The sequence below is a fragment of the Peromyscus maniculatus genome, chromosome 1, assembly GCF_049852395.1.
Source record: "Peromyscus maniculatus bairdii isolate BWxNUB_F1_BW_parent chromosome 1, HU_Pman_BW_mat_3.1, whole genome shotgun sequence".
NCBI classification, from domain to species: Eukaryota; Metazoa; Chordata; class Mammalia; order Rodentia; family Cricetidae; genus Peromyscus; species Peromyscus maniculatus.
The window spans coordinates 29,604,096-29,614,882 of NC_134852.1; the positions used below are offsets into that span (position 1 = coordinate 29,604,096).

A 10,787-nucleotide genomic window follows, 5' to 3' on the forward strand; every position below is an offset into this window, starting at 1 on the left:
TTTTTAGGTTTTCGAGACAGGGTTTCTTTGTGTAGCCCTGACTTTCCTGGAACTCACTCTGTAGACCAAGATGCTCTCGAACTCACAAAGATCCACCTGCCTCTGCCTTCCGAGTGCTGGGATTAAAGGCGTGCGCCACCACTGCCCGGCTTGATTTTGGTTTTTCGAGACAGGATTTCTCTCTATAGCCTTGGCTGTCCTGGAACTCTCTCTGGAGACTCACAGAGATATGCCTGCCTCTGCCTCCCAAATGCTGGGATTAAAGGCGTGGACCATCATGCCTTGCTTTTTCTTTCATTTTAAGCATTTATCTGTGCGTACGTGTTTTCTCTTTGATTTGGATACTTTTGCCTCTGCACCTAGCATGTGCAAAGGCTGAGGCTTTCCTCCCCAGTTCCATGAAAGATTGGTGGACAATACAGACACCATGTCGTCTTTATTGGTTGTCGCCCACATCCTGTCCATGCCTAGCAAGGACAAAAAGGGAATCTTCAGGACGTTTTCCTGTACCTGAAGGACCTGCTCACCACCCCGTTTCTCCGGGGGCCTGGGTGGTTTGGTGACAGCAGATGGTTGGTTTCTCCCTGTCCGCTGCCACTCGGTGTGGTGCTGCCGTGTCTGTGCTTCACACCGCCTGCTTGGTTGAAGGGTTGGTGGAGTGATGGAGTGACTGGTGTTCTAGATAAGGTCTCTCTCACTTTGACCTTGCTGGCCTTGAACTTGAGCGGTCTGGGTGCTGACGTCGTAGATGTTAACCGCTGTTCCCACGGTACACGGTGTCTGTACTGGGGGCTCCTGAGCCTGACTGAGGTGCTCCGGCGGCCACACTGACGTGTGCTCACCTCCCCAGGTGCGCATCAAGATCCTGGCCAGCCTGGTGACACAGTTTGACTCTGGACTCAAGGCAGAGGTGCTGTCCTTCATCCTGGAAGATGTCCGGGGCCGCCTGGACCTGGCTTTCGCCTGGCTCTACCAGGAGTACAACGCCTACCTAGCCGCAGGGGCCTCGGGCACCCTGGACAAGTACGAGGACTGCCTCATCCGCCTGCTCTCTGGCCTGCAGGAGAAACCGGACCAGAAGGACGGGTGAGGGCTGGCCGCAAGCCCCACCTCCTTCCTGCCTCCCACTTCCCCTTCGTCCCGGTGCCGCCCAGACCTGCCCTCCTCGTGTCCCCCTCTCTCGCCCGTTTTCCGTTTCCTACAGGGCTTGCGGTGATGTTCATCAGCGTCACTCCCAACTCTGCCCCTTGGTCTGAGTGGCCTGTCACCCTCTGGGCTTCTGTTTCCCATCTGCACTGACAGTTCCCGGGGTGGGGCCCTGGCTAGGTGATGGGGTCCCTCCCTAGCACACAAGAAGCCCTGGGCTCCATCCCTAGTCATAGCAAACAGATGTCAGGAGGGAGGAGCATGTCTGCCTCTGTGCCAGTCTGGAGCTCCGGACCCAGGGCTGAGGCGGCTGGGGTGCAGGTGGGCCACAGGGATATAGGCTGCCTCGCTGCCCTTCTCCAGCAGGACCCGCCTCTTTTCTGGGCAGGGTCTTCACCAAGGTGGTTTTGGAGGCCCCGCTGATCACCGAGAGTGCCTTGGAGGTGATACGGAAGTACTGTGAGGATGAGGTGAGCAGGCTGCAGTTGAGGCAGGACGGGTCTGAGGGTCTGGTTTAGACTGGAGGTGGGGGTGACGTGAGGCCCAGTCCTGGGGACTTGGTTTGAGAGGCCGCACAGCAGGCTGAGCGTTGCCCCCATCTGCAGAGCCGCGCCTACCTGGGCATGTCGACACTTGGAGACCTGATCTTCAAGCGCCCTTCTCGACAGTTCCAGTACCTGCACGTCCTCCTTGACCTCAGCTCGCATGAGAAGGACAGGGTGAGCTTGTGCCCATCGCCAGCCAGCCTGGCTCTCCTGGCCTCAGGACTCTTGCTCTCCCGTCACCATGGAGTCAGGTGCTAGCTAGCCTGACCCTGAGTGTGCCCGTGACCTCCTCACTCTCCTCTCACTCCCGTTGGTGAACTGGAGCCTGAGGCAGCAGCCAGCAGAGGAGCCCATGTGACCACAGGCAGCATGCCATCACAGTAGACGGTGCCTAGGCACCCACCCGTGTAGACCTGAGATAACTGTCACACGTAGTGGCTGTGCTCCAGATGAGGCTGTGCTCCAGTGAAGAGGTCCCTGGACCCAGCCCCCCCTCCCCCCGGCAGTGCGTGACCAGACAACATTCCGTCATCACAGCACCCCGGCCCTGGGCTGTCATTTGCCACACACTCATGCTGAAGACCAGACCTGATCTCGTGGCTCCCGGCAGATTGTGTCTGAATGAAATGAAGCTTGGCTAGTGACATGTATTCTGGGCAGTGGGCTGCCTGTCCTGCCGAGTTCAAAGCCAAGTCCACTTGCCAGGGAGTCACTGTTGAGGAATGAGGAGAGCGAGAAGGCAGGGACTAGCAGGGTAGATGGGCCAGGGTGAGATGCTGCAGCCCGAGATGCTGGGCACTGCTGTCTTGGGCCCCGCCCGGCCTGGGCTTGTTTCACAGCACTGCCGCTCCATTCTGTGCCTTCCTCCGCCCCTCCATCTCGCCCGTTTCCCCTCAGGTGCGCTCCCAGGCCCTGCTCTTCATTAAGCGCATGTATGAGAAGGAGCAGCTTCGAGAGTATGTGGAGAAATTCGCCCTCAACTACCTGCAGCTCCTGGTCCACCCCAACCCGCCCTCAGTGCTCTTCGGAGCTGACAAGGACACAGGTTGGATGCAGCTTCGTCTGATTTGTGTTGGGCTCCACCCAGCCTGTCAGAATGGCTGCTGGATAGTAGCAAGCAGGGCCAAGACAGACAGACAGACAGACAGACAGACAGACAGACAGACAGACAGAGACAGACAGGAGTCGCTCAGCACAGACCCACATCCTGCCAGATTGCAGACAGAAGGTCCTGCAGGGATGTGGAAGCCCTCCCAGGAGAGGGTGTGAGGCCCAGGGAGGACATGTGAGCGGAAGTGGTTGTTCCCCAAAAAGGCTGGAGCACAAAGGGTTAGCAGCAGCAGGGTCTTTGTGCCGACGGTAAGTAGGACCAGTGTGGACGGCAGCAGGGCTGCTGGGAGGCTGCCCGCGGGGTCCCCGACAGCCAGATACAGGGTTCAGTTCGTGTCGTAGACTGACCTAGCTGCCTTGGAGCTGGGTGGTTGGAGGTGTGGGGAGTCCTGCTCCTTCTCTGCCTCTTCCCTCTTCCCTCTGACTTCACTGAGAAGGCACAGACGGAACAGGGCTTTGGGAAGGAAATCTAGGCCTCTACTGATGCATGGCCCTGTCCCGTCAGAGGTGGCTGCGCCCTGGACCGAGGAGACAGTGAAGCAGTGTCTTTACCTCTATCTGGCTCTCCTGCCTCAGAACCACAAGCTGATCCATGAGCTGGCAGCCGTGTACACTGAGGCCATCGCCGACATCAAGCGGACAGTGCTCAGGGTCATTGAGCAGCCGGTGAGGCTCCCGAGCCCACCTGGGCAGGGCTGAGTCCCCAACTCCAGCTGCTCCTTGGGGGTCCATCTCAGTAGCACAAAGGGAAAGAGCTGTCATCGGGATGATGGCTTTGGCTTGTGGGTGGCACTTACATCATTCTTCAGCTCATAAGAAGGAAGAGTGGCTCAGAGATACAGAGCCTGGAGGGGGGGCACACCTGGAGGGGGCACACCCGGAGGGGGCACACCCGGACATTCTGCCTCTGTGCTTCTCAGTCTGCCCTGCCGTGAGGGTGCGGGCCAGTCCCCAAGCAATGACCACATTAGCATCTAAGCTCTTTAGTGTTTCCACTGGTCCCCATGCCACAGGGCCACCTCATGACAAGCAGTTCAGATGGTTGCCCTGTTTGCTGCTGGATTCAGAACCCTTGGTTTTGTGTGAGAGCTCCGCCCCAGCTTCACTAGAGATCCTCCTGCCTCAGCTTCCCGAGTGCTGGGGTGACAGGCATGCACAATCCTGCCCTCACGGTGTTTTCATTATGGAAAACCCTGGGTAGAAGTGGAGGGAGAAGGGCAGGGTGGGGCCTTTACCTAAGGTGCAGTAGCCGATCGCCGAGAAAGAGAAGCGCTAGGCAGGCTCTGGGCTGAGTGCCTCAGTGTCCCTCACACTGCAGGGGAGGATGCCAAGGGCAGCCAGCGAGCTCCCTGCCCCATACTCAGGGCAGCAGCTGCTGAGTAGCCTGTACCTCAGACTGGGATGGCAGTGGTTGCAGGAGGGTGGACAGCGACAGGAAAGCCTCCCCAGGCACTGCCACACAGATTGGCATGGAAGGCTGGAAACAGCTGGGTCACTGACCCGCCCGAGAGAGAGGAGGGCACCTCCCAGATCAAGGCTCCGACCTGACACCAGGAGAGACCTGGAGCCCAGTGACTAACCCCGCCCCCAGCTTCTGCAGCCTCCACGAATGCTCCCTGTAACCTGGTCTTGCTGACCTCTAATCCAGATCCGAGGGATGGGCATGAACTCCCCAGAGCTGCTGCTGCTAGTGGAAAACTGCCCCAAGGGGGCGGAGACGCTGGTCACCCGCTGCCTGCACAGCCTCACCGACAAAGGTGCCTCCTGCCCTCCCTCCCACCCTCCCTCCTGCCTGTTCTTCCCCTGCAAGAGCCCCTGTGAATTTCCAGTCCCTGGTCCTCACTGTAGAGAAAAGCCAAGGGAGCCACATTAGGGAAGGCGGGGCTGGGGATCCTGCTCTGGAGTTGCACTGCCCCTTCCCCATGCCCGCAAAGCCTCCTCCCATATGCTTCCTCCTCTGTCCCCTCCCAGTCACCCCAACTGCTCTTCTCTGTCTTCCTGAAGTGCCGCCGTCCCCAGAGCTGGTGAAGCGGGTCCGAGACCTGTACCACAAGCGGCTGCCCGACGTGCGCTTCCTCATCCCTGTGCTCAACGGGCTGGAGAAGGTAGGGCAGGGGCGGGGCGGTGGCCAGCCACCCCACGGGGTGTGGCCAGAGGCCGGGGATGGCAGGGACGCATGCCGCCGTGCCCTGCGGGCCACCCCTTGGGGTGTGGCCAGAGGCCGGGGTGGCAGGGACGCACGCCGCCGTGCCCTGCGGGCAGCAGTTGTACCCCGTGCTCGGGAGCAGGTCTCCAGGCCCATCTCAGGCTCGGGCACTGCTCCGGTGTGTGAGCCTGAGTGCACACACCATCGTCCCTGGCCTATGGGACACCCGCCCCCAGTAGCCGGGTCTCGGTAAGCCTGTGTCTCTAGTGACTCGGGGGCCAGGGATACCTTACCCCCGATGGACGGGAATGAGGGTGACACTGTCCACCATAGGTAGGCAGCAGCTTTGGGGGCAGGGAACGTGTCATGAGGCTTAGAAGCCTCACCGGGAAGTAGGTGGCCAGTGGGGCCCTCCAGCTCATCATCCCCTCCTCTCTCCACCCTTCCCCTTAGAAAGAGGTGATCCAGGCCCTGCCCAAGCTCATCAAACTCAACCCCATCGTGGTGAAGGAGGTCTTCAACCGCCTGCTGGGCACCCAGCACGGTAGGTGCCCTCCCTTCTCGCCAGCCCTCAGCTTACCCCCACTGCACAGGGGTCCTGTGGGAAGGGCCCAGGGAGCTTGTCTACTGTGGTGAGAAACAAAAGGAAAATGTTTGAGGAGGGAAAATAGCCAGTGATGTGAACAAGTTCCTCATCCTGGTCCCTGTGGCCACAGTTCGGGACACGGTGGAGGGCACGTGACTGCACAGCACACTGCTCTCCATCCATGGCAGGAGGCCACCTCTCCAGACGGCCTTTTTCCACTCTGCCCCAACACAGCAGAGGGTTCAAGCCGCTTAGCGTTTAGTGAGACCTGGCGTGGGCCTGCCCCAGCCCCTGCCCCTGCCCCTGCCCCAGCCCCTGCCCCTGCCCCTGCCCCAGCCCCTGCCCCTGCCCCTGCCCCAGCCCCTGCCCCTGCAGAGTCAGTCCTGGGACGGCTGGCCCCGCTCAGCCCTCGGTGCACACCCCAGTGGGAACAGTGGGCCGCAGCAAGGCAGCTCTAACAAGGTGGGAGGGGAGAGGGGTGAGGACTTCAGGCCACTTCACCCAGCCTCACCCTCTGTCCCCCAGTCCCCGAAGCAGGGTGCCTTACCGGTATGGACTGTTCCTCAAGTCTGGCTGAGGCCTCTGTACCATCTCCTCCCCGTTGCCACCCACTGCAGGTGAAGGGAACTCAGCCCTGTCGCCCCTGAATCCGGGAGAGCTGCTGATTGCCTTGCACAACATTGACTCCGTGAAGTGTGACATGAAATCCATCATCAAAGGTGAGGCACCCTCTTCCCACATGGCCCAGCTCCCGTGGACTTGGGGCAGGGCCTCTGTCACCCGCATGGCCCCACTGGCTTGAAGACTCGCCTGCTGCTGTCCCTGCCCCGTCTCGGCCTCTGTGAGGCACTGCAGACTGTGCCTTGGCATCAGGGGGTTCTTGGGAGTGAGGGCATCCTTCCCACCCTCTTCTGAGGAACTCAAGGGAGCAATTCAGAGGCATGAGGGTCTCTGCTGGCATGATCATGCCAGGCCTGAGTTGAGGCAGCAGAGGACGTCCATAGCAGGGGCCTGGTGACAGTCTGGCAGGCTTCCTCTGCCCTGGCCGCCCGAGCACTCCCTCGGAGCCAGGCTCTCCCTCCATGCCACAAGCCCACTCCTATCACCCACGTGGCTCTTGGTAAGTATGGTGTAGTCAGGGCACAGAGTTCACAGAAGTCAGCCATGTAACACGTGAGCCACACTGGACCCAAACCAAGAAGGGCTCTGCCCATGAGCCTCCCTGGGAACACATCGTTTTCCCTTCTTCTACCCTTCCGCGGAGACTTGTGGGCCAGAACAGCTCTGTTCCAGCAGGGGCCCTGCCCGTCACCCTGTCCTCCAGCCTCTGCTCACTTTAGCGCGGGTGTCCTCTCTGCCCCCCTTTCCTCTCTGGCCTGCAGTAGCTTCTTCAGAGACTGCTTTCCGGCCTTCCTCAGCAGCCCTAGTGGGCGGGGCTTGTGAAGATGGGGCCGAGAGCTGCAGGCCCAGGGGGGGATGATCAGGGGCAGGTCTCAAAGGTTGTGGTCCAGGGTTGTGGGCTTTAGACACACACCACACACATCCACACCTTCTTGTAATTTTTACCATTCTGGGAATGAACCTAGAGCCTCAAGTGTGCCAGGCAAGTGTTCTGCCACACCCTCACTTCTTCAGGTGCAGGGGGACAGTCCTGTCCCATAGATTGTGCGTAATCTGGAACACACACACACACACGCACACACACAAAGGCTGCCCAGGCACCAGTAGACGTCCCACCTTGTGCACTGCGGTCTGCTTGGGAATGCTTGTCCGTCCACAGCCTCCAGGCTCGCTGGGCCAAGCACCCCACAGTTCCCCCTGCATCTCATCTGTGCTTATGTGAACCCTGCCGTCCCTGGGTGCTGTGGATCCCCAGCACGGTGCTGGCTACAGGTTGGGACGCTGACAACCCTGATAACTAGCTCGGCTGGGACGTGGGAAGGTCTTTCTGAAGTGGGGCCACCTTCAGCCAGCAGGACCGATAGGGATGAGGTGACAGTGAGCTGAACAGAGGTTCCAGGTGAGGGAGGAGACGGGCCCTGGCCGCACGCAGCCCTCTGGGGTAGAGGACAGTCGGGGCTGCTGAGGGGAGGCTTAGAGGCTGAGTGAGAAGCGCAAGAAGAGGCTGGGTGGGCTGGGGCCCATCTGAGCAGCAGGGGAGCGTGTCTCCACGAGGACCAGCACCTCCTCAAGTCCTGGCAGCCTCTCTCCTCTGCCCTCCAGCCTGTGCATCTGCTGCAGTGTCCCTCCTCTCTCTGGGCCGCCTCCTTACAGGTCCACCCTCCCCTCCATTGGCCTCTCAGAGGTTGGCGGGGTGGGGTGGGGACCTTTCTTCTGGCTCAATAAAGACTTCCTGGTTGACACACTCACATGGCCAGTGGTGTTTGGGGAAGGACTTGAGAGGCAGCTCCTGTGATTGCCCCCGCCCCAGCCCAGTTGGCCCTGACACTGCCACCCACTCCCAGGAGCTAGACCCCAAGCGAGGCCTGCTCCGTGCTCTTCCGTTGACCCCTTTCCACATCCTGTGGGCACTGGCTGCTCGGCTGGGTCCGCATCCTGGGTCTGACCTCACCACTGCCTCTTACCCCTCCTTCCCTGTTCCTCTCCTCAGTGTCCTGTGTCGGATCCTCACTGCTCCATCAGACCCTGCTGCCTTTTGGTCAGCCTCTGGCAGAGACCAGACTTTCTGGGGATGCTAGGGTGTCAGCAGCTCCTACCTCTCCCCCTTAGTGGGTTACTGCACCCCAGGGTTACAGCAGCTCCCCAGGACTGTCCTCAGGGAAGAGGCTGAGTCTCCCAGTTGGCGCACCACGGGGTATCCAGGGGTTTGGACACACCTCTCCCCATCTTCCTGGGGGCAGGACCGTTGGACATCCTCATGAAGGGCCTTTGTGGTAGGGGTGGAGAAGCGTGGGTGGGGTCCCCACTTGATGGGGACATCCAGGCAGAGAGGACAGGCCCATCTCCGCCTCCTCACAGCCACCAACCTGTGTTTTGCGGAGCGCAATGTGTACACCTCGGAGGTGCTAGCTGTGGTGATGCAGCAGCTGATGGAGCAAAGCCCCCTGCCCATGCTGCTCATGCGGACCGTCATCCAGTCCCTGACCATGTACCCCCGCCTGGGGGGCTTCGTCATGAACATCCTGGCCCGCCTCATCATGAAGCAGGTAACCTGCCCCGGCCCCAGGCAGTCGGCACAGTGGGCCAGTCTCCGCTGCCTGGGAGCAGGATCCTAATCTGGACCGCCTACCAACCCTGCCTTTTGCTGTGCTCCCTCCAGTTTCCTCCAGCTGGCTACAGGGTGACCAGTGAGAACAGTTAGGGATAGGAGAGGTGTGAGTACCTCCCTTCACCCCACCCCTGGGCCCTGCAGGGCACATAGCTCAGCTGGATAGAGACCGGGAGTTAGGGTGGGGGTTTCACTAGACAGCCCAGAATAACCAAGAACTCAAATTTGTGGTGATGCTCTTGCATCAGTCTTCCAAGTGCTGGGATTTTGAGCTTGCAGCACCAACTTGTAGAACTGTTTTGTGGAAATGATAATCAGGTTCTATCCTCCATCTGAGAACTGGGTTCAAGCCAAGGCTGTCCCTGTGCAGCATCTGGCTAAGGTCCCTGCATCTGCAGCCTACTAAATATGGCTAAAGGCACCCGCTAGAGAGACTGTGAGAACAACATGTGGGGGTACTGACCTAGGGATTGGGGGCGGGGTCCCCCCCTTCCCGGGTCATGTCCTAGTATACAGTTTCCTAGGTGAGAAAAGGCAAATTCCTGGGCAGGTGGGTGTATGAAGCCAGGAATATGCGGTCAAGTGGTGGCACCTGGGCTCCTAGCCATGGCAGTGCCCGGGGGAAGGTGGTGGCCTCTCGGGCCTTCCCCTGATGGCCCCCTCCTGCCCCACAGGTGTGGAAGTACCCCAAGGTATGGGAGGGCTTCATCAAGTGCTGCCAGCGCACCAAGCCGCAGAGCTTCCAGGTCATCCTGCAGCTTCCTCCGCAGCAGCTCGGTGCGGTCTTCGATAAGTGCCCTGAGCTCCGGGAGCCTCTGCTGGCCCACGTGCGCTCCTTCACCCCCCACCAGGTACCTGGGCCGGAGCCGGAGCAAGCGAGCAAGAGGGCTCTGGAGGGTTCGAGTTCTGGGTTATGGGCTGCTGAAAGCTGCCTCTGGCCAGAACTCTCTACAGCTCTGGCTCCCGCCTTTCCCTTAACCTAGCAAGCACACATTCCCAACTCCATCATGACTATCCTGGAGGCCAGCGGCAAGCAGGAACCGGAAGTCAAGGACACGCCTGCAGGGCCCCTGGAAGAGGTGAGGGTAATGTGATCCACCTGCCTGTGGCTCTCACCCCAAGAGGCCCAGTTGTTAAACCCAGTCTCCCAAGATTGCGTTCCTGATAAAGGAGAACGCCACCCCTCACCCCCACCCCCCACTCTCCACCCCACTCCCATGTTCAGATGGAGAAACTGCAGTGTGCCCTCCATGCTTTCTGCAGCTCGGTGGCCTCTGTCTCCTCCATGCTGGGGGTTGGGAACCGTCCTTTCTGAGCTGAGTGCCCCTCTCACTCTAGGATGACCTGGAACCCTTGGCACTGGCTCTGGCCCCGGCCCCGGCCCCTGCTCCACGGCCCCCTCAGGACCTCATCGGCCTGCGATTGGCTCAGGAGAAGGCCCTGAAGCGGCAGCTGGAGGAGGAACAGAAGCTGAAGCCCACAGGCGTGGGAGTGCCTGCCGCCTCGGCATCCTCCTCCATGCCGGCGGTGGTGCCAGCGGCCCGAGCCGGTCCCACCCCGGCTGAGGAGGCCATGGAATACCGGGAGGAGGGTCCCGAATGTGAGACCCCGGCCATCTTCATCAGCATGGATGACGACTCAGGGCTGGCTGAAAGCACACTCCTGGACTCTAGTCTTGAGGGTCCCCTGCCTAAGGTAGGGCGGCAGCTAGAACTGCAGAGGGAGGCTGGAGCAGAGCCCCGGCCGGGCATGGGGCTGAGGGTGCAGCCTGCTCCTGACCCGCTGTCCCTTGCCTTCTCCCGCCACCAGGAGGCAGCAGCAGTCGGACCGAGCTCCAAGGATGAGCGGAGCCCTCAGAGCCTCAACCACGCCGTGGAGGAAACCTTGACAACCTCCAGCCCGGAGACCAGGGAGCCCGAGAGCAAGGGGAACAGCTGACAGCTGCTGCGGGAGTTTGGGGGGAGGAGCGGGGTGGGCCACCTAGAGCATTGCCTTAACACAAATAAAGGAGGTGGCGCTCAGGGC

At 60.5% G+C, this 10,787-nt stretch overlaps 1 protein-coding gene across 4 annotated transcripts in view; it reads left to right on the plus strand.

Moving 5' to 3' along the window:
• The window catches only part of Sympk (symplekin scaffold protein), a 33,131-nt gene extending 22,345 nt beyond the window's left edge, over nucleotides 1-10,786 (plus strand). For all 4 annotated transcript variants that reach the window (XM_042272450.2, XM_042272455.2, XM_042272460.2 and 1 more), the window contains 14 exons: nucleotides 851-1,086; nucleotides 1,535-1,616; nucleotides 1,752-1,865; nucleotides 2,589-2,736; nucleotides 3,307-3,467; nucleotides 4,450-4,558; nucleotides 4,806-4,906; nucleotides 5,401-5,491; nucleotides 6,151-6,252; nucleotides 8,513-8,700; nucleotides 9,437-9,613; nucleotides 9,746-9,841; nucleotides 10,101-10,457; nucleotides 10,572-10,786. In XM_042272450.2, the coding sequence (XP_042128384.1) occupies nucleotides 851-1,086; nucleotides 1,535-1,616; nucleotides 1,752-1,865; nucleotides 2,589-2,736; nucleotides 3,307-3,467; nucleotides 4,450-4,558; nucleotides 4,806-4,906; nucleotides 5,401-5,491; nucleotides 6,151-6,252; nucleotides 8,513-8,700; nucleotides 9,437-9,613; nucleotides 9,746-9,841; nucleotides 10,101-10,457; nucleotides 10,572-10,700 (2,091 nt within the window). In that variant the 3' untranslated portion in view covers nucleotides 10,701-10,786. The remainder of the gene's footprint in view (nucleotides 1-850; nucleotides 1,087-1,534; nucleotides 1,617-1,751; nucleotides 1,866-2,588; nucleotides 2,737-3,306; nucleotides 3,468-4,449; nucleotides 4,559-4,805; nucleotides 4,907-5,400; nucleotides 5,492-6,150; nucleotides 6,253-8,512; nucleotides 8,701-9,436; nucleotides 9,614-9,745; nucleotides 9,842-10,100; nucleotides 10,458-10,571) is intronic.
• Nucleotide 10,787: the final 1 nt, after the last annotated feature.